At 57.0% G+C, this 26374-nt stretch overlaps 1 protein-coding gene across 1 annotated transcript in view; it reads left to right on the top strand.

Moving 5' to 3' along the window:
- The window catches only part of CCDC33 (coiled-coil domain containing 33), a 72190-nt gene that overhangs the window by 20606 nt on the left and 25210 nt on the right, over positions 1-26374 (top strand). Inside the window, exons 5-12 of the mRNA XM_040968479.1 lie at positions 5403-5536; positions 10549-10658; positions 11811-11927; positions 14201-14292; positions 15461-15581; positions 18606-18735; positions 19076-19209; positions 19485-19556. Coding sequence (XP_040824413.1) covers positions 5403-5536; positions 10549-10658; positions 11811-11927; positions 14201-14292; positions 15461-15581; positions 18606-18735; positions 19076-19209; positions 19485-19556 — 910 coding nt within the window. The remainder of the gene's footprint in view (positions 1-5402; positions 5537-10548; positions 10659-11810; positions 11928-14200; positions 14293-15460; positions 15582-18605; positions 18736-19075; positions 19210-19484; positions 19557-26374) is intronic.

Below are 26374 nucleotides of genomic sequence, written 5' to 3'. Positions count from 1 at the left end.
AATGGATGCTGGGACCCAGCCCATTCCTGCCCACCACACACTCATCCCTCACACACCAGTGGGAACGACAGCTTAGTTGAAACAACCTCAAGAAATTCCCACCAGGCTCACCCCCAGCCTCTCTTCCTGTGGATGCCAGTATGTGCAGCAGACTGGTCCAGTCCATTCCACATCCCATTCAGATCTTGTACACATCAGTGCGTGTTGGTGACTAGCCCAGCCTAACCAACCCCACTATCCAGTCCACACTTAAGTAGGTGCAACTGCCTCCCCCAGCCATGCCTCCCTAGCCCTGGTTCCCATGCTTACTGATGGGAGCCCATCAGAGGGTTGCCCTCAATTTCCCTACTAAGCCCACTTCCAGCTCCAGATTTTGCACTTTCCAGGTGGTTCTACAGTCCAGCTTGACAGGACTTGCCCCCAGTCCCAGCACCTGCTAGCTGATGCTACAGAAAAGCCTGACCAGCCTGCACTTTCTCTGGCTCATGCAGCCCAACCTGGCTCTCCCGCTAACCCAGGTCACATGCAGGTCAACAAGCTTTGTATCCCTTCCCAGCCTTGTCTGCCCCAGTCCCAGTTCTCATGCTCACCAGTGGGAGCAGTGGCCCAGCAGAGGAGCCCTGTTGCTCCCTACCAGGCTTACCTCCTGTACATAATACAGTACAAAATACTGTACATAATACAATATTATGTATACTGGTAAGTGCTGTGGCCCAGTGTGGCATGGCCTGCCTCCTCTCGCCACTCACCAGTGGGTGCTGCTGCCTGGTTTAGCCTCAGTTCCAGTTCATGCTGGTGGATGCTACAGTCTAGCCTCGATGGCCCTCAGTCCTGGCCTTAATATGGACTGGCCTATGTTGCAGCCCAAACCAGCCTGTCGTGCTGTCCTAGTTCTCACAACTACTGGTAGGTGCTATGAACTGACCTAGCCTGGCCTGACCCCAGACATGACCTGCCGGAGTCCAGCTCCAGCTGAGTTCGGAGCTTGAGAAGGGTGCGTGGTGTCGGCAATAAAGACAGACACAGACATTGTCACTTGGTGCCTTCTTGCTAGAGCTCAAGAAGAAGCTGTCCTTTTCATTTACTTAGACACAACACAAGCCTCTGCACAATCGTTTGATTGTTCTATTTTTACTTCATGACTAAGTGGGTGTGCACAGATGTTTCATTATTTTATTTTTTACTTCATGGTCAACCAGGTGCTCTTAAAGATAATGCTGTAAGTTACTATAATCAGTTTCTTTAAAGCAAGCTGTTATTCATTCTTCAGAAGTAGCCATTAGGTGACAGCCAGAACTCCAAGGCCAAGGCACAGATGGTAACCTACTAATCAGTAAAACATTCCTGCTACATTTTATTTTCACAACTTATCTATCACTTAGTGGGAGAAATCAAAAGGGAAAAAAAAAAACCATAATGATCCAGGACAAAAAGTTTCAAACATTAAATCCCCCTACAACTGCAGGCTCTACAACCCCATAAACAATCAGACAATAATCAAAAGTATATCTCTACGATGTTAATAAAATCACCCTATATTTCCTCTAGTTAAAAAATTATGAAAGCAGCTGAAACAGCTACATTTTCTATGCTCTAAAGAAACTGCAAAGATAGACTAGCCTTTGAGATAACAGTTACTGTATTTATTGCCGTAGCAGTTTCAGCTCTCACTCCCATCACTTGCATTAATATTTAGGATATTTATCAAGCCTCTTCCCAGAGGGTGTGCTGTATGTCTGGGCCAAATTCTGAGGCAATGGTTAGCACTCAATAAGGTGTCCAGAAATGGCATGGGTTTAATTGTGCTCCTGTGTGTAAATTGTCAAAGGCCCACTCACCAAGACATTACCAATAACATTAACTCTCAAACTCATATTGGTTGCAAAAGCCATCTCACAGGGCAAACAACAATGCCTCAATAGATTACAGAATTCTTAGTGGGGTGCTTGAGTGTCCACGCAAACAGGGGGTGAAACAGCATCAAGGTGGTCAGAGAGAAATCCGCCAGGTCCTGCCAAACAGCTGGAAGCTCCCTGGTCCCTGCCAAACAGGGGAGCTGTTCTCTTCACACCTTCGTGTCATCCACACCCATTGCACGGACCCCAGCAATGACCCACAAGTACGCCTGTGGGTATTGTAACCTGGCTTGGTCTGGGCTGCTCCCAGCCTTGGTTTTGTGCTCACCTGCAGGAAATGGCATCCTCACAGACGATTTCCCCAAGCTCCTCTATCAGGTCTCCTCCCAGTGGCAGATCCCACATACACTGGTGGGTCCCTGCCCAGCCTGACTTGGCCCACCTCCTGTCCTGGCAGGTATAGGACCGCTCACACCCATTCTACCTCTTACTGTTAGATGCTACAGGCCAGCCCTGCTTGACCTACCCCCGGGCTCAGCAAATGCCAAGACATAGCCTAGCCTGTCCAACATCTACCCTGGCTCCTGCAAGCACTAAGAGGGTACTGGAGCCTAGCCCAGCTGGTATACCCGAGACTCAGTTCACAGCCATGTGGAGGTGCTGCAGCCATGTGCAGCCCAGTTTGCCATTCCCATTCCAGCTCTTGTGCTCTCTAGTGGAAATCATAGCCCAATAGGAGCATCCTCTTAACTTCCTGACCAGGCCCACACCCAATTCCAGATCTTGTGGGTGCTGGTGATTGCTCTGATGCAGTCCAGCATAACCCATCACCCAGCTTGGCCTTTGCCATCAATACTGCAGCCTGGTCTGCCCCAGTCTCAACTTTCACTGGTGGCTGCTGCAGCCTAGCCCTGCCCAGCCTGCTCCTGGCATTCATGCAAATCAGTAGGTATGACAGCCTAGTCTAGCTACTGCACATGCCAGTGCACTATGGTTTAGCTAGCCTTGCCCATTCTGCATTCCCAGAGCCAACCCATACACCTGACAACAAATGAAGTAGCCCTGCCTGACCAGACCAACACCCAGCCCTGACTCACATGCTCACCAGTAGAAGCTAAGCCAATGAGGGGCGTTCCCCAAGTTCCTCCCATGAGGTTCATTCCCAGACTCAGATCTCATGCATGTCAGTGGGTGCTAGGTGCTTACCCTGCGCAGTCTGACCCCAATGTCAGCCTCTGTGTGTGTTGATGCATATTGCAGTCTGCCCACCCCACATCCAATTCTTGGATGCACCTGCAGCTGCTGCAGCCCGGACCAGCTTGGCCTGTTCTCAACCCTATTACCTATGAGTGTTGGTGAGTTCTGTGGTCATGCCTAGTTTGGCCTGTCACCAGTTCCATCCCTCAAGCAAACCAGCTGCTGTACATGGCAGTCTCACGGGGTGAGCCCACAAAATCCCCACAGAATCTACTCCCAGACTTGGTTCTCCCAGATGCTGGTTAGTGTCATGGCCCAGCCTGACATGGTGTACCCCCTGCTCTGACACTCACTAGCAGAAATTGTAGAGGAGCTCTGCCAGGAAGACCCCCCTGCCCCCCAGCCATGGCTTTTGTGTGTGCTGGTAGTTGGTGGTTGATACGAGCAAGCCCAGCTCAGGTCTCCCACATGGTTGGGTTCTGGTTTCCCTCCACCAAACCACCAGCTCTTAGCTGCTTGGTTCACCTACAAGTGCAGTAGCCTGGTGGAAGTTCCCCAGAAGTCACTCCTCACCTGTCATGTTCTCCCTTAGCAGCCCTCCCTCCCACACATCCCCACACCCCCTTCCCTGAGCAATCCACAGTTCCCCATACCTGTGAGTGCACAGATCCCCAGGCCCAGGCCTCTGGTAGTGTCTCATGCTGCCTTGAAGCCCTGCCCACCTGCCTGGGACCACAGACCCCATCTGTTGGTGTGCCTATGTCTGCCCCCCACATATCTTTAAAAAAATAGAATAGGCAACTGTGCTGGCACACTGGTATCGTTAACACAAATTTGGCTTTAATCAGGCCCAAAATGCCCACCAGCTATTAGCCGCTTTTCTCTCAGCAGTGTAACACTTGCAAGGCAACCTAGGCTGTTGGCTACAGCTGGGATTATTTTTGAAGATTTATTTTTATTGGAAAGGCAGATTTACAGGGAGGATAGACAGGAAGACCGTCCATCCACTGGATCACTCCTCAGGTGGCCGTCACACCAGGGCTGAACCAATCTGAATCCAGGAGCCAGTAGTTTCTTCTGGATCTCCCACATGGGTGCAGAGTCCTAAGGACTTGGGCCATCCTGCACTGCGTTCTGAAGCCATAAGCAGAGAGCTGGATGGAAAGTGAAGCAGTCTGGACAGCAACCAGTGTTCATATGGGATCCTGGCATTTGGAGGTGGAGAATTAGCCAACTGAACCATTGCACCAGCCACTGACGAGTAATTTAAAGTGATAGGATAGTGACTATCGAGGTGTGGCACTCAGCAATGTGATAACCTCACAGCTCCACCTCGCCCAAGCTGGCACAGCTGGTACAGGGGAGAGCAAGGGTCTGCAGCCCGTGTGGTCTGACTGCATGCTCCCTCTCTGAGTAGGAGTCCTCCACTGAGCCCCCTGGAGCTGGAGGCCAGGACCTCCCTGCCCCCCACTGCAACAAGGACAGTGGCCACGGTGAGTGGGTGTAAGGAGCCGGCCATGGTGTTGCTCCTGTGAGAATCCTAGGAGAGGGACAGGGACAAGCTGGGCTGGCCAGGGCCACAGGTAGGTGTCGCTGGACCCCTCTCCCCCAGGGGCCTGCCTCCCCCTGCCTGACCCCCACTCCCTCTGGGACCTTTGGGGTGAGGCCAAGCCCCCTGAAGGCTGCTATGTCCCTGTTTCTTTTCCTGGGGTGCTCAATGTTCCCAAAGACTGCCCACCCTATCCTGGGGGTGTTCTGTCTTCATCGGGGTCCAAGTCCTCTCCTTCTGTGGATGCGGCAGCCACGGCTGAAACAACAGCACTTCTCATAGATCTGGATCCTAGGGGGGCACTTTGGAAGATGAGGTTGGGTCACTGGCATGCCCCCTCCCTCCCTAAAAGGATGGAGCCGCAGGGGCCCAGCTTGGCTGCCTGCACTCAGCAGGCGCCACAGAAGGCGCAGCAGCTGTGAGCTTGGCTGAGGGGGTGGAGCTGGCGGCTGGGCCAGAAGCGTGGGGAGAAAGGGGGTCAAGGGGAAGAGGGGCACCACGCACAGACTCCTGCAGGCACACCCTCCCTAGGGAAGAGCAGGCTGGCAGAGGGCCAAGGCATGACCCAGGAGAGCCCTGGATTGGGAGAGGCCACCACTGCGGTCAGCAGCAGGCAGAGCAGTCCAGGGGGCTGGTGTCTGCTGGGCCTCAAATCCAGTGTAAGCATTTGTGTGTGGTTGGGGTCGGAGGGGGAGTCTCAGAGCCCTGCCCTCTTCCAGTCATATTCATGGAGAGCAGGGTACAGGCAGAGGGGACTGGCAGGGGACTCACCCTGGCTCTCTCCACCCCCATTCTCCCAGGAAAACCACATCGGAGGAAGCCAAGGACCAGAGCTCCAACGCAGTCACCTGTGTGACCACAGAGCCTACCCGAGCCCCGATCTGGGGGGACACAGTAACGGTGGAGATCCAAGCTGAGGAGGCAGGGCAGGAAGGTGAGCAGCCTGGGGCAGGGGGAAGGGTTTGGGACAGAGGGAGTGAGGACTGGGACCCTGTGGTCAGGCAGAAGCAGGCTTGCTGGTTTGCTCAGCGCCCAGCCCAGCTGGAAGCCACCTGAATGGAGCTCAGCGCCAACACTCCAAGCACAGACATTATAACATGTCACGCCTCATCTCCCCAGCCCGCTTGGAAAATGAGTTGTTCCACTTAAATGAATCTTCTATATGTCACCAGCTTATCTTTTTTTATGACCGTTATTATTTCCATGATGGTTATTGCCTTGTATATCCCACTGAAAGCTCACCCCAGTCCATGTCCCTGGCTCCTCCTCCTCTTGGCTCCCCTGGGGCCACCCTGAGGTGGGCAGAGGATTGGGGGATGGGGTGGGGGTACGGTGGGGAGAGGGACCACGCCCTCCCATTGCTTGGAAGAGCTCACTGAGTCCCAGCCCAGCACCCAAAGTGCAGCCCCATGGTTTTATGGTCGGTGCTTTGATCCGGGAATTTCCTGTGTCCCTGCCTCATCCCTCCCGGGCATCAGACAGAGCTGAGGGTCCCCAGGGCACACACACATTTATGTCTGTGTGGTGTCCATCTGGCCCCAGCTCCTTTGGGCTGGGCACAAGGGGTACAGACAGCCAATGCCATAGCTACTCTGAGGCTCTGGCCTCGGGCACTGCCAGCAGGGACAAGCAGTGTCCAGTGATGTCTGTATCTTAGGCTTGCTCCCCACAAGTGAGGTCTCCCGGGCAGCACAGGATTCCCCAGTCTCCCTTGAAATCCCACCTGGGGCTTGGATGGAGCCCCCTCCTTAGGCTCACAACGAACGAAAAGCTGCCAGAAACAGCAGGTGCAGGGAGTCAGGAGAAGCCTCCTTTAAAAGAATGGGAAAGAGCAAGTTCCACATAAGGATCTTTCCTGCTTAAGGGGACAGGTGGAGCAGTCAGGATGGCTTGAGCAGGTGCAAAACAGAAAGGCAGTGGACCCAGGTACTCACGCCCTTGCATGTGTCTTAGGATGCTTCGGCTGTGTGAGCCTTTGCAGTGTCAGCCCTACAGGCACCCGTGTGTCTGTGTGTGTGCCTGAGTATGCATAGATTATGTAGCTGGTGAGAAGTCGGTGAGTGACTTGGGCTGGGCCCTCCCTGCAGATCTGGGCTGAGGGAGAGGTCAGCGCATGTGCAGCAGAGAGGGGTCACGACTCCAAACGGGGGAGACAGGAAGGCGAGGAGGCTGCCCAGGCAGGCGCCTCTCAGCAGATTGGACTGGCTGTCGGCTTGTTGGAACCGGTTGCTGTGGTGACGTGTGTGCAGTGCTGGTGGAAGAAGGAGTGTGGGGGGCGGGGGAAGGGAGGGGGGGAGGGAGCTCAAGGACGTGTTAATGAAAAAGCGAGGGGGTGTTTCAGTCTGGGTGTCAGGGCCTGTCAGCTGCACAAAGGGCGCGGCGGGGGGCTGGCCAGGCATGGGGGGCCAGAGCGGAAGCTTGCTACAGGGAGATGCAGCGGGGAGGCGGGGAGGCGTGGCTGCTGGCTGCCCACACGGAGCTCCAGAAGGCAACGGTGGTGGTGTGACGGTGGGGATGGTCTCCTTGGCCAAGCCCAGCTGGATCTGGGGGCTCAGGGACCCGTGGAAACTGAGTGTGGGGGCTGCAGTCTCAATAGCTACTGTTGCGACTCTGGCTGGCTGGCTGAGCCACAGGTGGGCCCTGGCAACAGCTTCGAGGACACCAGCACTAAATTCGTAGCTTTGGAAATACATACTCCTCCCTCAACAGCCCTGAGGGTTATTTGTTTATCAGGAAGGCAGAGTGACAGGGGAGTTGGAAATCCAGAGCAATCTTCCATCTGCTAGGTCACTCACCATTTAGGCCACAACAGCCAGGAGCCCGGAGCCAAGAACTCCTCCTGGGTCTCCCACATGGGTACAGGGACCCAAGCACTTGTGTCATCTTCCACTGCTTTCCCAGGCCATTAGCAGAGAGCTGGATCAGCAGTGGGGCAACTGGGATGCCAGCATTGTAGGTGGTGTCCTAACCTAAACCTATAGGTTACCTTATAACATAGTTTCTGGACACATGTTTAAGAAAGTTTTATGCTAATTTCAATGTGCATTAGGACATGGATGTGTGTTCGTATATCTATTAAGTTTCTTAGTTTGTGATTTCATAAGCACGTGGGACATCAGAACTTTTCTTGGCAAACAGAAATAAAAGATACATTTATTGAGGGTCAAAAGGAACAAAATCTGTGCATTGTTCTTCCATCATATGCTTTTCCATGAATTTTCTGAAGGTTCTGCATATGTAAGGATTTTGAAAGGTTTTGCTCTCAAACTTATCTTTTTTAAGATCCATTTTTATTAGAAAGGCAGATTCACAAAGAGGAGAGTCAGAAAGATCTCCCACCCGCTGGTTTACTCCCCGAGTGGCCACAATGTCTGGAGCTGAGCCGATCTGAAGCCAGGAACATCTTCCTGGTCCCCCACATGGGTACAGGGTCCCAAGGAATTGACTGATCCTCTGCTGCTTTCCAAAGCCATAGCAGAGCGCTTGATCAGAAGTGGAGCAGCCAGGACAAGAACCGGTGCCCATATGGAAAGCTGGTACTTGCAAGTGGAGAATTAGCCTGTTGAGCCACCACCCAATCCCATACATTTTTATCATTTATGTGTTTTTATTTTAATATTGTTTATATAATTGAGAGGGACTCCTGTCCATGTGGGTCTCCAATCAGGGTGGGGAGGGTCAGATATGGAAGAAAATGAGTGGGACAAATGTTTCTGCTTTTCTTTTTTTTTCCTCCTGTGTCCAAGAAGAGGAGAAGGGGGCCTGCTTCTTGCTGTCCAACTACATCAGCACCAGAGGATGGAGGACAGTCCTTTGGTGACACCCTAAAGACCCCAGTGTTGGGAAGAACGTCCTGAGGGTGTGACTGGAGTGCTTTTGATAGTTCTGAGACATTGTCGGCTTCGTTGCCCCACAGTTAGGAAAATATTTCCAAGGTCTGTTGATTGACAAAGTCCACCTTAATATATCCACAGACCCAGATCATGTTCCTAGCTTGGCCAGGAGAATTGTTCAACCTGTTTTGCTTTCCATCCTGTGATGGAAGTCAACATCCCCTGCTGGTCTAGATGAGCTGGCAGTCATGTCCTCCGTGTACATCTGGACATGCTGTCCACTGCAAAGGCATCAGCAACTGGAGAGACCCAGTTCCAAACATTACTCCACGGTTTGGCCACGCATCCTATGAGTTTTCCATGGTGACCTGGCCCTGAGCCCAGCAGTCTAGTTATAAAGTCCTCCCAAAAAACCTTGCCTGGGGTGACCTCAGACGTGACTCTTATGTATGCCAGCCAGTGCAGGGTCAGGTTTGGTTTGTCACCTGTACCAGCCAACACACATACTGTTGGATGCAGCTGCCTAATCAGTTCTACCCTAGCCCCATAGCTCATGCAAACTGATGGGTGCTGTGGCCTGGCCCAGCCAACCTGCTACAGACCTGGTCTTCATGCAGTGGGTGCCCTGGCCTTAAATGTATCTTTTAACCCCACTTCTGTGAACTTCTGAAGTGCTCCGATGTGACTTGCCTAACTCTACATAGCTAGGGAGAGTGGACTAGGTGCACTCAGTATCCCATTTTAGAAATCTGTGATTCAGAGGACAAAGGAGATGGGGGGGGGGAGGAAATGTGGGATGGAGCAGGAATGAGATGGACAGGAGGGGAAAAGAGACAGAGATCAACTCCTTGTTAATGCCCCTGGGAAAGCAGCAAAGGATGGCCCAAGTCCTTGGACCCCTGCACACATGGCTCCTTGCTTTGGCTCGGTCCAGCTCCAACCTTCCTAGCTATTTGGGGAGAGAACCCACGGATGAAAGATCTCTCTGTGTAACTCTTCCTTTCAAATAAATAAAGACAAATATTTGAAAGAGAAGACTGTGAGGAAGGAGTGGAACTTGAGCCTGAACCAGCCCCAGCCCTCTGTCTCTCTTGAGAGAGCAGGAAGCTTCAGCACCTGGGTCAGCGCCAGTCCCAGTGGCTGAGCAGGCTGGCGAGCAGACAGCTGGGTGCAGAGGGGAAGGCAGCTGAGGACCTTGGTAACTAGCCTTCTTCCATCTCCTCCCTGGATGGCAGACCCCACAGAGCAGGCAATGCACCTGCCAGGCTCTCCCATAGCCAGCTGCCTGGTGCCCACCTTCACAGAAGGGAGAGGCTATCAGTCAGTCTTGAGGCTGACATGAGGAACTAGGATAAGCTCCAGGCTCCAGGCTCCTGGCTCCCGGCTTTAGATCAGTCTAGCACGTGCTCACTTGGGCAGCAAATATACTAAAATATTGGAAACATCAGTCCAGCTCTGACTGCTGTGGCCATTTGGAAAATGAACCCATGGATGGAAGATCTTTCATTTCTCCCTTTCTAATTCTGGTTTTCAAAACAATAAAATAAATAAAACAATAAAATAAAATAATAAAGTGAATGCCATTTCATGAGAAAACGTGCTCTCTTGGGAGGACACTCACCAAAGGCAGGCCCATTGTGTACATCACGGCTCATGAATGGCTTCCTTGGGCTTTGTCAATGACGTGGTGATAGCTTACAAATGGCTGATTTCAGTTATGCTTGAGTAGCTCAGTCTTCCTTGCCGAACCTCATCCTCCCCACCTACAATGTGTGCGAGGGGATCCCACCCCGTTGTGCCTGGGGAGCTGCTAGGAGTGTTGGTGACCAAGGCAAGGGGCTTTAATCCCTAAAGAGAGAAAGACATGCTTCCCGCTTGCCTTCATTCGTGTGCTGACCTGGGTGGGGACTGCTGTCTGCCGACGTCCCCTCCCACCCCCCCATGGGCTGTGAATTCCTGAAATTTCACTTCAGGTCATCCCTGCACCTGGCACAGAAGCCTGGCCCTGCGTAAGGGGCTCAGATGGTGCTTAGGGGACTGTAGGCGTACCCTGGGCAGGACAGGGGTAGAATTAACCCTGTCCTGACCCTGTGCTTGTCTGGCGTGCCTCCAGAGCTGATCCTCAAGGTGGCGGACAAGAGAAAGAAAGAGGAGCTGCTGTCCTACACGGTGCCCATCAAGTACTTGCGTGTCTTCCACCCCTACCACTTTGAACTGGTGATGGTGAGTTGCCCACCCTGGGGGTCATGGGGCACACAGCAGGGAGAGCCAGCATATACCCACCTAGAACCAACTACATGGGACTCAGGGAGCCCAGCTCCTGGTCCTGGTGGGTGGGTGGGACAGGTGTCCCCAGGGATTTGAAAGCCCCCAATACAATTCAGCCTCAGAGGTAGCCCAGAATGCGTGGAACAGCAAAGAAATTCAACACATTGCATCGATGGAGGCTGTATCCATACTGTGTGCCCCTGTTCTGCCTCCCATACGAGAAGACACTTTGGATGCCTGGTTCTGCATGCGTGGGCTTAGGTTGCAGAGGGAGGAATCATCCCACCTCTGCATGCTGCCTGACTAGGAGAGGAAAGCTCAGGGGCTCCCTGTTAGTGGGTACACGCCTGGAATTGGAGCCTCAGTTCCTGGCAAGGACTTCCTGCACGGCTCCCCTGTGCTATCTCAGTGTACCCAGAGCAATATACTTTCTGCCATGATACTTACCAAAAGCATCTTTGGGTGGCTTGCACTGGCCAAGGATTCACCTCTTCTGGGGTCCACTGTGGGACCCACACCGAGGCTTGAGGAAAAAAGCAGTGTAGGGGCCAGGCTGAGGGTTCCTACTGCAGGCCTGATGCTCACCAGCAGATACCTGCTCCAGGAAGCTCTTAACCCCGCCCCCTGCCACGCACCCCCAGCACAGGGGCAGTGATGGCCAGTGCTGTATCTAGGCTAGTCCTCCTCCTGTTGCCACCCCCTCCAGGCCTTCCTCCAAGCCCCAGGGGGCTTTTCCTTCCTAGGAACTTGGAGATGAGGTTCCCTGGCCAGGCAGGGAAGTGAAGATACAAGTGACTCCCCCTTGGGAGACCCACAGCTTGAGCTGGACTCTGGGACCAGCCTCCCTCCCTCTTCCCCGGGTTCCCTCCGGCCTTGTTATCACATCTTTACCACAAGAGCAGGCAGGAGGGGACTCTTGTGAGGGCAATGAGACAATCCCGTGGAAAGGGGAGGATTTACGATATTGATCACCCCAGAAGGGCGCACAGGGACCATGAGCTTTCATTATCAGTTCCCAGTACTTGTCTGCCCAGAGCTTGGATTTATGACCAGGGCCTGCCTAACCTCAGCCACTTTCTCTCTCTCTCTTGTCCTTCCTGCCTGCAGCCCACCGAGCCCAAAAAAGACAGTGAAGACTCGGCCAAGGCCCACCTGTACGTCACGGTCGTCCGGAAGGGTAGCTGTATCCCCCGCTACATCGGCTGCACCCACACTGCACTGGAGGTGCCAGGACCAGCTTTTAGGAGGCTGCCAGCGGATGGGGAGGGTGCAGAGCAGAGGCACCCAGATGGAGAGATGGAAGCAGCTTGGCATCGCCCAACCTTGCTGTTCATGGAAGTCAGAGGAAGGGCATTTAGCCCTGGTTCTGCCCACAGCATGTCGTCCTGGTTTGCAGGAGCTTCCTGTGGCCCAGCCCCAGCCCAGCCCAGCCCAGCCCCAGCCCAGCCCCATCCCAGCCCAGCCCCAGCCCTGCCCCAGCACCAGCTCAGCCCAGCCCCAGCCCTGCCACAGCCCAGCCCCAGCCCTGCCCCAGCCCAGCCCCAGCCCTGCCCCAGCCCTGCCCCAGCCCAGCCCCAGCCCAGCCCTGCCCCAGCCCAGCCCCAGCCCCAGGCCTGCCCCAGCCTAGCCCCAGGCCTGCCCCAGCCCAGCCCCCACCTCAGCCCCAGCCTAGCCCCAGCCCCAGCCCAGCCCCAGCCCAGCCCCAGCCCAGCCCAGCCCAGCCCCAGGCCTGCCCCAGCCCCAGCTCAGCCCCAGCCCAGCTCCAGGCCTGCCCCAGCCCCAGCCCAGCCACAGCCCAGCCCCAGGCCTGCCCCAGCCCAACCCAGCCCCAGCCCTGCCCCAGCCCAGCCCCAGGCCTGCCCCAGCCCAGCCCAGCCTAGCCCCAGCCCAGCCCAGCTCCAGGCCTGCCCCAGCCCAGCTCCAGCCCTGCCCCAGCCCAGCCCAGCCCAGCCCAGCCCCAGCCCCAGGCCTGCCCCAGCCCAGCCCAGCTCTGCCCCAGGCCTGCCCCAGCCCAGCCCAGCCACAGGCCCAGCCCCAGCCCAGCCCCAGCCCAGCCCCAGCTCTGCCCCAGGCCTGCCCCAGCCCCAGCCCAGCCCCAGCCTCAGCCCCAGCCCTGCCCAGCCCCAGCCCCAGCCTAGCCCCAGCCCAGCCCAGCCCCAGGCCTGCCCCAGCCTAGCCCCAGGCCTGCCCCAGCCTAGCCCCAGGCCTGCCCCAGCCCCAGCCCAGCCTAGCCCCAGGCCTGCCCCAGCCCAGCCCAGCCCCAGCCCAGCTCCAGGCCTGCCCCAGCCCAGCCCAGCCCCAGCCCAGCCCCAGCCCAGCCCCAGGCCTGCCCCAGCCCAAGCCCTAGCCCCAGCCCAGCCCCAGCTCTGCCCCAGGCCTGCCCCAGCCCCAGCCCAGCCCAGCCCAGCCCAGCCCAGCCCCAGCCCTGCCCCAGCTCCTCCTCTCTTTCTGGGGATAATGATCTTCTTCCCGCCACCCCCCCACGGCCTGGCCTCCCTGATGCTCCTGAAGTTTTACATACTGTGTATATCAGTCAGACAGGAGTTTGCTCATTCCCTCCCTGCCCTCTGCCCCACCACCAATGGCTGGTCACTGAGTCCCCAGGGCAGGGCTGGTTCCAGCTTATACCAGGCCACCTCCCCAGCCTCGGATGAACAAAGGGCTAAAGACCTGGCCCTGGCCCTTCCTCCAGCCTCTGAGCCCCCACTTAGTTGGTGACAGAGGCAAATCCAGCTGTGACCTGGAGTGGGGTTCACAGACCCTTCCCCTACTTCCCCTCTGCACTGGGACCCAGCTCCCCGCCCATCCCTGGCCTCTGGCACTGTAAGCCAACAGGGTGAGTTCCTCTTCAGCTCCATTTCACGGCAGGGAATGCTGAGGCCTGAGAGGATGGGGTAGAAGAGCCAGCTGGAGGCAGCCCCCTCTCTTCTCCATTCTTTTTCACCAGCAAGACAACAACTGGGCCTTGCTGCACCCCCCCCCCAGGGCTTTGCACCCCCTCAGTCGGATCCTTGCCTGCTCCCAGCTTTTTGTCTGTGACACAGGCAGGGTCTCTTGAGCAGCTCCCTCCTCCCAGACTCAGGTGGAGTGCACGGCCCTGCTCCTGCTGGCCACAGGGTCGCTGTCTGCCACACCTGCCACAAAGCAGGTGCAGGCAACTGGCACACATCATGGGCCCATCAGCTCCTGTGTGGACCCACTGAGACCCACTGCCAGTGGACCCACTGGCAGAGTGCCTCAAGACACACACCATGCCTGGGCCTCCCCTTCCGTGGCAGGTCACAGCTGGAAGGACCCCTTGAGGTCAAGTTGAGAAGCCAGGGCCCAGAGTGAACTCCATGGCAAAGCAAAGCCAAGAGGGACAGGGAATAGGAAGGGGCAAGGGCAGTTGCAGGTACAGAGGGGCCCAGTGAGCAGGGCGGGGATGGGGCAAGGGGTCACCTGGTCACTGGGGGTCCAAGGCCACATGGGGTCCACCTGCTTACCTCCTCCTCCAGGTCTTTCTCCGTGGAGTCAATGAGCGCCTGATCAACAACCTGGACCCCATGGTGGTAATCGCCCGGGTGGTTCCCAACTACCAGGAGTTTAAGTGAGTGGGACCTAGGTGTGGGCAGGAAGGTAGGGAGGGCAGAGGGCAGAGCTGGGGGTGGGCAGAGGCTGCCCCACCCCATGCTGGTTCCAGGGGTGGAATGGGGTCCTGGGTGCTTCCTGCTATGGACTCTGCCTAGGTATCCCCAGGAGCACACGGGGGCCCAGAGAAGTACAGCTGGGGAGCAGGGGGTGAAGGCCACCCTTGGATTGCAGAGCTAGGGGAGCCAGATGCCAGGAGAACCAGAGGGTGCCTGGCACCCCAGCCCTGCCCTCTCCCTGACATAACACCTGCACCATCTTCCTCTCTGCTCCAACTCAGGGCCACAGGCCTCAGCTGGCAGCTGTCCCAGGAAGCCTCCCAAAGGAGGGCATCCAAGGCCATCTTTGGTCTTGGCCTTGGCCATGCCTCAGGTCTCCGCTCCCCGTCCAGGGAGCATCTGTTTGAGTCTGTCGGACTCACAGTCCTGGGGGCAAGGCCGAGGAGCCTCAGCCTAGTTGGATCACCGAAGGCCACCAGTGAGCGACTGGGCTCCCTGTGACTGTCATTTCTACCAGCTGCGAGTGGCCCAAGAACAGGTGTGGACTGAGTGTCTGAAGCCTGGGAGGCACCTGCTTGCTGACAATAAAGATGACTGACAGCCTCAGCCCAGAGAACACAGCATGCACACACACACACATACATACACACACATGCACATGTAACGCAAGGGACACGAGCGACACATGCAGTACAGTGCGCACACACGATACATATATGTCCATGCAAGCACACACAAGTGATTTACACACACACACACACACACCCTGGCAGGGATGAGCCATGCTAACAAACCCTGCCAAAGGCCAGGAGGAAACTGAGACACGCGTTTAAGATGACACTGTTGAGGCCTTCAAAGCTGGCCAGGGCACAGCTGTTGTGGAGGTGGTTAGCTGAGGGCTACGGCCCATTCTCCGACCACCTTATGCCTCCCTGGGGCCTGGGTCATGGGCAAGGGGGTCCTGGGGCTAGCGGGAAAGGGGCCCTGGGCGCATCCAGCCACAATACAGGGCTCTGCCCTGAGCCTGCCCTGGACAGGCCCCTTGTCACACCAGCCCAGCGTGAGGGCCAGCCTGGGGGCGTGGGGTACAGAGGGCTGACCCCTCACCTTGTGTGTCTTCCTCCCCAGGGTCAGCCAGGCAAACCAGGACTCAGCCTCCGTGGGGCTGCCCATCACCCCCCTGTCCTTCCCCATCCCCTCGGTGATGAACTTCGACGTGCCCCGTGTCAGCCAGAACGGGTGTCCTCAGGTGAGCCCTTGCCCACACTCGCTCGCTCGTTCGCTTGCTCACACGCCGAGTGACCTCATTCATTCATTCACACACGGACCTGGTAACTGTGCACATTCATTCATTCACTCACACACGGTGACTGCCCACACACTCATCCATTCATTCACATCTGGCAACTCTCCCACACCATTCATTGATTCATACCCCTCGTGAATCCCACACACACCCTCATTTATCCACACATCCAGCCTCCTGCACATCCCAGGCTGTACTTGTCTATGCTGAGGAGAAGCTGCTCCTGGGGCGTGCTGGGCTGCTGGACGTGGCCCCTCACGGGGATGCTCAGTTCCAGCGTCCATCCTGGGCGAGCATGAACGCATCACAGAGGCACGCAAGGGCATCGTGCGTGACTGACTGCACCTCCCTGGGTGCCTGGGCGGGCAGACTCCTGCAGACTGACAGTGGAATAAGGCGTCGCCAGTGCTGGGAAGAAGGCTGCCGCTTTGTGGCAAGTGAGCGCTCCGGAAGCTGCCTCCCTAATGGGAAAACCCCATAGAGAAGGACTAAAAACCTCCACTTCCCTGTTAAAGTGTATTTGACCACAATCGGATTTCTACAAATCAATCAGGGGAGAGGGGATGTATAGCTAGGGGCCGATGCAGGGCGGTTGACACCAGCACAGGGACCCATGTAAGGTGGGGGACACACAGGCCTGTGCTGGGTAGACAGGAGAACAGTATGTTTACCCAGAGAGGCTGGGGCCAGGGCACCGACCTATCAGCTTGCATGTTCCTCCTGTGGTCTTCAGCAGGTGTTGCCTTCCTGCCTGGGGGCCTTGCAGGACAGGTGCAGACTCCTGGAGGTCCCTCCCACTGTGTCTCCACAGAAGCTTAGGAGCTCTACTCCTAGAGAGCCCCAGCCTTGCTTTACAAGGAAAATTTTGAAAAAGGCACAGCCACAGCAAAAGCGACCCTGCGAAGGGAGGGGGCTGGGACGAAGGGTGGCCCCTGGGAGACAGAAGCTTCAAATCCAAACCAATCCCTCTCCTGATTTCCCCAGAGGCAATCACACATGGCCCCGCATTTGCCCAGGAAATTAAGAACCAATCAGCAGGTGCTCCCTAGGGCCCGGTGCTGCCCCTCACCCCCACCAGCTCTAATGAACAACCCCCTCCCCTGTTCTCCCAGACCCAGTCTGGTTGCCTCCACTGCCTGGCAGGGGGTGGGAGGAGGACCCCTGCTCCCAGTGCCTCATCTGTCCTGGTGTGGGGGGAGATGCGAGAGTCTGAGACACCTGTTGGAGGTGACATGGCACCACGGGCACTGGGCCAGCTTTAGAAGGCCCGGGTGGAGGCACAGAGCAACACAGCAGCCAGGGGGATTTAGGCAGTGGCAGCCAGCCTTCCTGCCTCCCTTTGAGCATGAGTTCCATTCCAGGGAAGGGGGCTGGATGCCCTGTGGGCAGGGATGGGAGGATCTGGCAAGCTGGCCATGTCAGGGCTCACATTGGGGTTTTTCTGTGGCTGGAACTGCTGGGGTTAGGGTGAGCAGCCTGCTGGAAGGGCAAAGCATTCTGGGTATCCCATCCAAAGAGGACCGAAGGCCAAGGCAGACAATCTTTGAGGCGGCGGGGGGCATAGCTCTGTCTTGCAGGCAGCTGAAGTGGGGGCCGCCTGGGGAACAGGGCAGATAGAGTGCCCCTCCTCTCAGGCGAGCACAGCTCAATCCCTTAAGTGACTCTCTGGGGTGGAGGGAGGGACATGGGGACCAGCAGCAGCTGGGGTCTCAGGTCTTCCCCGTGAGCCCTCAAGGTTTGGCAGGTGTTCCAAGCCGTGAGTCAGATCCAGTCCTCCCTGGGGTGGGTCTGTCCGTGTGATGTGGTGGGGTGTTACAGGTCTGCCCCCTTGGGATGGCAGCTCCACGCTGACACGTGCCGCCCGCCGCCCACCACCACCGCTGCATCAGTAGCTGCTACAGCCTGCCTCGCGTTTGTGTTGACCTTTTACAAAGCTGACTGATTCCCTCAGGGGACAGGGTGGGAGATGGGGGCAGCCACTGAGACCGACAATGCCCTCTCCCTCCCTGGCTGAGGACAGAGGGCTTGGTGGTGGCCCACACCTCCAAGCTGCCAACCTTTCCCCAGAGGCCGTTGTCCTGCCGTCTGGCCTGGCTATTGTCTGCAAGTGCCAAGCTCCGCGGCATCTCACCATGCACCCTGAGAGTCTGCAGCTTCCATTCCCTGGGGGCTGGCACCCTCATCCCAGTTCGTGCATGGGCGGCCTCAGATCCCGCGGCCTAGGAGTGATCTGAGATCGAGACGGGTCCCTGAGGAGGCTCAGACAGGAATCCTAAGGAGGAATAGGGTGAGGAGCAGTGCAGGGCTCTTGGACCTGTGCTGCTGAGGTCAGGGGCAGCACGCTGTTCTTGTGACTGAGCGGGGGCTCTGAAAGGCAGCAGCCTCTGGCCTGGTGTTCAAGTGGCCACTTGAGATGCCTACATCTGCATCGCAGGCTCGAGTTCTAGCTCTGCTTCTAACGCGGATCCTGGGAGGAGCAGGGATGGCTCGAGAACATGGAGTCTCTGTCCCTCACTTTTGGGAGGCCCAGAGGGAATTCTGGGCTCCTGGCCTTGACCTGGTCCAGCTCCAGCTGTTACTGCAGCCATTTGGGGAGGGGGGGAGTAAACTTGCAGAAGGAAGCTCTCTCTCTCTCTCTCTCTCTCTTCATGTCTTTCTGTCTCCCTTTGAAATAAACACACACTGTTTTTTAAAAAGCAGGGTGCTACAATGATCATCACCTACCACACAAACATTGGCCAACACCAGAGGAAGAAGCAGGGTTTCCTGCAGTGGTGTGGGAGCCCCGGGGCACTATCTTTGCCCTCCTGTTCCTCTGTGTGTTCTCTGAGTGCGTGTTACCTGTATGGCTGTGTCGAGCACCTGCAGTGTGTGTAGACACCCCCACAACCAAGTGCAGGCATGTGTGTGCACCGACGTGACAGAAGCTGTGGCCTCCATCACCTGCTCCACCCACTTCCCCTCCAGCTGTCCCAGTCTGGGGGGCCGCCCGAGCAGCCGCTGTGGAACCAATCTTTCCTCTTCCAAGGACGGGATGGAGCTACGAACTTCTCTGGAGCCGCCGCCCTGGTGCTGGAGTACTACTCCTCGGCTACAGGTACACAGGCCCGCACACTGTGAGTGGCATCGTCTTTCCTCCATCACCGCTTTAGGGATGGGCCAAGGGATTCCCCAGATGTCCCAGCTGCCCCCAGGGTGGGCATCTCTCACCTTCCAGTGAGTTGGGAGGGGCGAAGTTGTGGGAGTTCAAAGGGCAGAGACCGCAGCGTGGTCCACAGCCACACCGAGACATGGAATGCATTCAGAGTGGGCTCTGGACTTACAGAGGAGGAGGTTGAGGGTGGTGGCAGCAAAGAGTGCGATAGATATGGGATTGTGGGGGCAGGGGGTTGGTGCAGGCACTGGAGTCTGAGAGCCAACCTGTTCCCTCTCATCAGTAAAAGGCAGCAAGCCTTGGAACCTGGGTCAGCCACTGGGCGTCTCCGTGTTGCCACTCAAGAGCCGTCTGTACCGCAAGATGCTGGCGGGGAAAGGCTTTACTGGGCTGCGTGTAGAACGGCTTCCCATCACTGTGAGCCCCACCCCGGGGACACCTCCCACCAAGGCATCCTTGGGATGGGCGGGCCAGCCTAGGTGTATGCCCCACCCCCACCCCACTCCATCCCAATCCTACTTCTGGGGCAGCCAGGCACTACTCTCCACCCCGAGCATGGGGCCTGCCTTCAGGGAGGGACCTGGTCCTGCCTCTTGTCGGCTCCTTCCTGGTGACCCCAGAACCACAGGTGGGACAGGATGGTGGTGTCCGAGCCATGACCACACCCATCTCCATCCTCCTCCCTGGCCCAGGACACCAACCTGAAAACCATCAGTGGTGAGGCCCCCACAGTGGATATCTCCTTCCAGTTGTTCACCTCTGAGGTAGGTGAGGTGTGAGCCACAGTTTCTGGCCTGGTTTGGAGGGTGCTGGGGTTCCTGCGTCTGCCATGGGGAGGGGTCAGCTGGTTTTGATGGTGGAACTGAGGGTTCTGTGTAGCTTCAGAAAGCAAGAGAGAGAGTTGAAGCATGGCAGAGAGAGAAGAGAGAGCAGAGAGGGGCCCGGGGACCAGCCATGGTGCTGCCTGCTTGGTGATCTGGAGGACCTGGGACATCTGCTGTGTGGCAGGTGTGGCTGCTGAGCACACAGCCCTGATTGGCTGATGTCCTGCCAGTAGCAGGTTCCTACCCTCCACCCCAGCGCACAGCAGGAAGAAACACAGAGACCTGGCCTGAGGGTCTGGCACCTGTGGCTGCTCCCCCTCAAAGCTAGGAGCATAGCTGTCCAGTTCTTCCTTCGCTCTGAGAGCTCTTTGGCTCTCAGCAGAGAACCTCAGGCTTGGCAAGAGGATGCTGGATAACCCCTCCCAGGTGCAGGCCAGCTGTGCCAGGTGACAGGAGGAAGGTATGAGGATTGGGTGGGGAACCTGGCTGGGGCTGAGGGTTGTGGAATGGTTTCAGCTCCTCTCCTCCTATTGGCTCCGTCCAAGGTTGGGAGGAAGCTACGTTTCTGCCTGGCCCCTGCCCTGACCAACTCCCCCATACCTGGGTCTCTACTCCTTTAAGCCAGCCACGGCGGGCTCCGGGTCCAGCTCGGACCCTTGACATTTGACTTTCATGCAGATGCTAAGGTACGTACCGGTGCCAGGGACCTTGACAACTTCCAAAACTGGAAAGATAAAGATTCTACGAGCCCCCGGCTGGTCTATCGCCCTCTGATTTTGTCGGTTTTCATGGTAGATGGAGCCAAGGGGACCCTGGTCAGCATCCAACCGTGCCCCCTGCTGATCGTGCCCTTCGGGTCCCCCTGAATATCTGGTAGGGAAGTGTGTGTTAGAGAACTCGGGGACAGCCACCCCCCAAGCTCACGGGGATGTCACAGGGGACACGGAAGAAAGGGGAAAGCAAGTCCTCAAGGGTCTCTCGGCCTCAAGCCAGGCCCGGCCCACCGCCCTGTGCCTCCTACTGCCTCCACCATGTGGGAGGACTGGTGGGGCTGTGTAGGCAACAGGCAGGCGGGCAGGACACTGCCCAGGGGCTGGACACAAAGGTCTCCCGTGATGAATTATTCACTCGAGCTGTGCTAAGTGCAGAATTAATCCCTTTCCTTCCAGCTGGCGGCCTCACTAAATTATCCCTCCTAGTCATGCGGGGAATGGCTGCCGAATTCATTTAAGCTGCCAAGTGTTTTGATCTGGGCCTTGCGGTGTTAGTTTCTCCCTTCCCCCAGCTCTTCCCCCCCAATCCCCCTACCACACCCCCCTCCACTCTCACCCCCACCCCAGAGGCGGGTAATAAACCTTTTAGCAATGGATTTCTGAGAAGAAAGGAAAAGAAAAGGAATGGAGGGATGGAAGGGGGGCAGTGTGCGTGCAGCAAGAGAACAGGCCAAAGCCGTTTTCTGCAACCAAGAATTCAATTGCCCCTATCCAAGTCATGGACACACGTGTGCCTGCTCCGAGGACACACGTGTGCATGCTCACACGTTGTGACAAAGCGGCCACACAGGCCCGAGCATGCCCCGTGGCCCCATGGCTGCTTGGTGACCCACTCCCTCGGAACCATGCAGCTCTGGAGGGCCAGCGAGGCTAGGAGCCTGAGTGTGAAGTGCCCCCTTGTGGGTGTCCTGTTGGGCCACACAGCATTGAGGTGGGCTCCTTGACCTGGTGGTGTTGGGCAGGAAGTGGAGTGGAGGCTGCGGAGGGGGCGGCAGGGGGGAGTCCTGCCCTGGAGGAGTGAAATGACCGGAAGTGATGCCGGCAGCCATGGAGCCCGCAGGCCTTACGTTGAGCTCCTCTGTCTGGTTTGGAAGGTGTCTGGGCCGCCCTCCCTTAGAGAGCTGGCATTGTAGCAGAGCCCACGGGCCACCCCCTGTCGAGTACCTCCTTGCCACCTTCCCTGCAGAGTGGACACTGCTCGGGGCTTGGGGCCCGCGCGTCAGTGAAGATGAAGTGTGGGACTCTGGCTGTGAAGCCCGCACTCCAAGGGTAGGGGCTGGTTGCAGGGGGTAGATGAGAAGCAAACTCCCTCCTAGGTGGATAGTAGTGGATGCCTGGGGCAGGACAATGGGCTCCCAGGGCTAGGAGTCCTCCCACTGCCCAGCAAGCCCAGCAGCCAGCTTCCAGTCCGCCACTTTCCCCGGTTCCACCAACGAGCAAACTTGCCGATGATACCTAGGTTTCTGTGTGGAGGCCATGGGGGAGGCAGGAACCGACGAGTCTCCCCGCCACCCATTTGAGCTGAACACCATTGGTGTACCAGGAGCCAACGCCAGGAACCCCGGGGGCCAGAGAGGTGCGGATCGTACAAGTTCAGTGGCGCTTGGGGTGCCTTCTGGCTGCCTCCTGACGTCATATGGCCACCGAGGGACTGTGCTCAGGGGATGAGAACAGGCAGGTGGCACAGCTGCCCAGGCGGCTCCTCACAGTGGTTTGTGGGGCGGGAAGGAGACTCTGTGCCTGCTTTCCAATAAAAATAAATGAATCTTTTAAAAGTTTTATTTGTTTTGATTGGAAAGTAAGATTTTTTTGTTTGCAGAGATAAGGAGAGACAGAAATATTTCCCTTCTGCTGATTCACACTCCAAGTGGCCACAATGGCTAGAACTGAGCTGACCCAAAACCAGGAGCCAGGAGCTTCTAGGTGTCGCACACGGACACAGGGTCCCAAGGCTTTGGGCCGTCCTCTACTGCTCTCCCAGGCCACAAGCAGGGAGCTGGATGGGATGTAGAGCAGCCGGGGCACATATGGGATCCTGGGACACACAAGGCAAGGACTTTAGGCACTAGGCTATGGCACCAGGCACCCGCTAGTGGATCTTGGCTCTTGACTATGTACACCTGGACTGGATTTGGGGGTGCAGGTGTGTGTGTGTGTGTGTGTGTGTGTGTGTGTGTGTGTGCGCGCCCCTGTGAGAACCAAGCCCTTGTACCTGTATGTGCCCAGGCACCTGCCCTTTAGTGTAGGTCCAGGGGTCAGTCTTCCAGTCCCCCTCATTTCACAGTGGGGAGCCGGAGGACCCTGGAGCCTGTGATGGCTGCTTCATAAACACACACACACACGCACACACGCACACACACACGCAGAGGCACAAACTCTGGCTCTCCCACCCTCCTCCTCTCCTTTGGACTTTGCCTCTTTGAAGAGTGTGACGTGGCCCCCATGGGAGTCTGCACTTCTCTGGGCAAAGCAGCCTGGCTCTTTCTAATGAACTAGCATCCTGACAGTGAACCCACAGCGCCCAGGTATGGCGCCTCTGAGGATGGCCGTCCCAACACACATGCACACACACGCACACACACACACACACACCCTTGGATGTAGGCACGTGGCGAGTGGAGGAGGTGGCATGGGCGGGGGACAAGGCCAGGCTTTGAAGCCGAGAGGGGGCTGGCCTGGGGGCGTTTTGTCCTCCATGCCCTTCCAGAGCTTTCTCTAGAGAGCTGCCCAGGGCAGGCCATGGCTGTACAGCTAATGGAGGGCGGGGGTGGGGGTGGGGGACAGAAGGCTTCGGGTGAATTCTGATGAAGTTTCTGAAAAGCCAGCGTCGTGCTCCTGCCCTGAGAACAAGGGCAGCCCTGCAGCTAGGGTGACACCTTTCAGTTCTCAGCAGCTCTGTCCCCCATGGGGCTCCTTCCCTACCACCTGATGTCCACTCTGAACACACCAGTGTGACGCTGGCTGTGGACCCAATGAAAGAAACCCCTTACAACCCTTCTTGTAAGCCCAGGCCCAAGGCAGACGACAAGACAGGCCCATCCCCTCTCTGCCTCACTCCCAGTTCATGCTGCCTCACCTGCTTGGGTCCTAGGCCCAGTCTGAGGGGCCTGCGCGTCCACTCAGTGAGAAATAAAGAGTCAGATTTTCCCAAGGTGGGGAGCCAGTCTGGTACATGGATCAAACAGCTCCGGGGCAAGGACAGAGCTCACCTGCACCCCATATCCCTCCTCCTAGGTGTGCTCCCTGCCCTGGGGGGATACCTGGGGACCCCCACTCTTCTCCTGGCTCCCATACTTCTCATCTAGGAGAGAGAAGTCGGACCTCCCTGCTGAAGACAAGGAAGGCCAGCTGCACACCATGCCAGCCTCACGCCTCTGGCCACTCCCAGGCAGTCCCCAGGTCTCCTGGTCAACAGGAGGATGTGTGTGTGTGTGTGTGTGTGTGTGTGTGTGTGTGTGTGTGTGTGTGTGTTGGGAGTGAGGGTGGCAGCAGCATCTGCCAGTGCATTCTCCCACTCCTCAGTGCCGTGTCCTGCCATCACACGTCATGGGGGACTCGGCCATCATTCACCCGGGGCGCCTGTAAACACGCTCATCTCCTCCAGGCGGCCAGCACCGTGGCTCCCGCTAATCCATCCATCAGCGCCCACCCCTCGTGACAGCTGCTCCGGGACATTAGGAGGCGCCAGCTGCCCTCGTGGGCTCCTGCGACTCAGAAGAACAGGAAGAAGAGACCTGTGGGGAGATAACAATCAGACCCAGAGCAGCCTGGGCTGAGCCGACAGCCACGCTGCCGCCAAGTGCTGGCAGCTCCAGAGGCCTCGCCTGCCAGGGGACGGTATGCTGCTGGAAACACAGGCCCAAACCCTCTCAGCCGGAGGCCAATATGGGGCTGGGCCAGCTCACTGGACAGGAGGGCCTTCCTCCTCTCTTGCTCTCCTCTGGTCCTGTGGGCCCAGTGTATTGTGGGTAGGGTGAAGCATCAGATGGAAGAGACAGAGAAGACAGAAGCTTCGTGATCAAAGCGCATGTCCAAGGCCGGGCCACCAGGCCTCCACCAACTCTTGGTCAGGCTCAGTGTGTGCCTGGTGCAGCCATGGTCCCTCATGCATGTACCCACCGACCATATGTCTGACTCCCTGCGCGTGTCCAGCCCTGCAACTCCGCGCTGTGTGTCATCTGTGTCTCACAAAGACTCCTGGCTGAGGCTGTGCCCCAAACGCACACAGATCACAGGAAGAGCCACAGGATGGCGAGTTCTCACACCAACAGCAGCTTGGAAAGGGACCAGGATCATGGAGGTGTGATGAAACATGCAGGGAGCTGCCACGGGCGGTAAGACTTGGCCAGCTGGTGGAGCCTGCGTTATCCAGGCCCTGGGTGCTAGGGTGTCAGGTTTAGATCTTGCAGGAAGTAGCTGGCGTGATGGCACAGTGGTTAAGATCTTGCAGGAAATGACCAGATGCTCGGAAGATTCTGGAGCAACAGCAGGCTGTAATGACCAAGGACTCTGTCAATGTAAACAGGGGAATTCTAGGGAAGACCAAGTGCAAGAAAGAACAGGATCCAAGGGTGAGCATTTGGCTACTTCCTGTATCGAGGTGCGTGGGTTCAAGGCCCAGCCTCACTCCCTGACTCCAGCCTCCTGCTAATGCCCACCCTGGGAGGCAACAGGTGATGGCTCAAATGCCTGGGTCCCTGCCATCCACATGGGAGACCTGGGGGAGTTTCAGGCTCCTGGCTTCTGCCTGGCCTCAGTTCTGGCCATTCTGGACATTCGAGGGAGAGAACCAGGAAATTGGAATGTGGGCTTGTGTCCTAACTTCCCTCTCCCCACCCTCACCCGACCACATTTTGCCTGTCACAGATTTTTTTTTTTTAAGATTTATATTTATTGCAAAGTCAGATACACCAAGAGGATGAGAGACAGAGAGGAAGATCTTCCATCTGTTGATTCACTCCCCAGCAACTGCAACAGCCAGAGTGGATCTGATCTGAAGCCAGGAGCCAGGCACTTCTTCAGGGTTTCCTGTGCAGGTGCAGGGTCCTAAGGCTTTGGACCATCCTCAACTACTTTCTCAGGCCACAAGCAGGGAGCTGAATGGGAAACGGGCTCACCGAGATTAGAACTGACATCCATATAGGATCCTGGTGCATGCAAGGCAATGACTTTAGCCACTAGGCTACCATGCAGGGCACCACAGAAATTTAAAAAGAAGAAAAGGAAGAGCAGATTCTGGCCAGTAGGGTGAGTCCACAGCCCACTCAGGCCTTCAGTAACCAGGAGACAGACCCCGAGTTCAGGCCACGGGTCGATGCTGTAAATGGCGACATGTATTCAGCAAGCCCTCTGAGTCTGAGCCGGCTGAGCTTTGCCTACAGCTGAAGAGATAAGAACCTACAAGGTGGCCACAGGAAATGACAAAGCAGTGACTGATCAGGGAACGGCTGCTCGGGGCTCATTACAGCACTCACCAGCAGGCGAGACACCCCTTATCAGAGAGCAAATTGCATCAGGGTCTCCTGAATTACTAGCGATTGGAAGCAGATTTCTTGGGACGCACTTTGTTAGATTCCTAATGAGCGGAATACAGGCGGGCAGAGCCCCGAGCTGGTGGGAGGGGGTGGTGGGGGACAAACGTCTTTGTTAAACAGAGTTTGTCAGTTTCCGCTCCAGGCTCCCGGGGGAGGGTTCAGGGCCAGCTAATTGAATTAAGAACCGGTGCACTCCTTTGGCTCGACTCAGGGCGGGGTGAGGGAGGGGTGGGCTGGCCGGAAGGCGGTCCCCTTCAGCACCAAGGACAGCAGCTGCAGCCCTGGATACTCGGTAATAGCTCAGGCCTGGCTGGCTGGAACCCTTGCATTTTGCATGGCCAGGGATCTGGAGGATAGAGCGAGATAGGAGGGAGGCAGAGAATGCTTGCGGAGGAGGAGCCCGGGAGCCTCAAGGCGAAAATGCCCTTGACCCCACAAGACTACTCTGCTT

This window comes from Ochotona curzoniae, unplaced genomic scaffold, assembly GCF_017591425.1.
Source record: "Ochotona curzoniae isolate NIBS_2020 unplaced genomic scaffold, NIBS_Ocur_1.0 scaffold_4701, whole genome shotgun sequence".
Taxonomy (NCBI): domain Eukaryota; kingdom Metazoa; phylum Chordata; class Mammalia; order Lagomorpha; family Ochotonidae; genus Ochotona; species Ochotona curzoniae.
The sequence above is the reverse complement of the archived record's forward strand: the minus strand, read 5'-3'. Positions and strand labels throughout refer to the sequence as shown.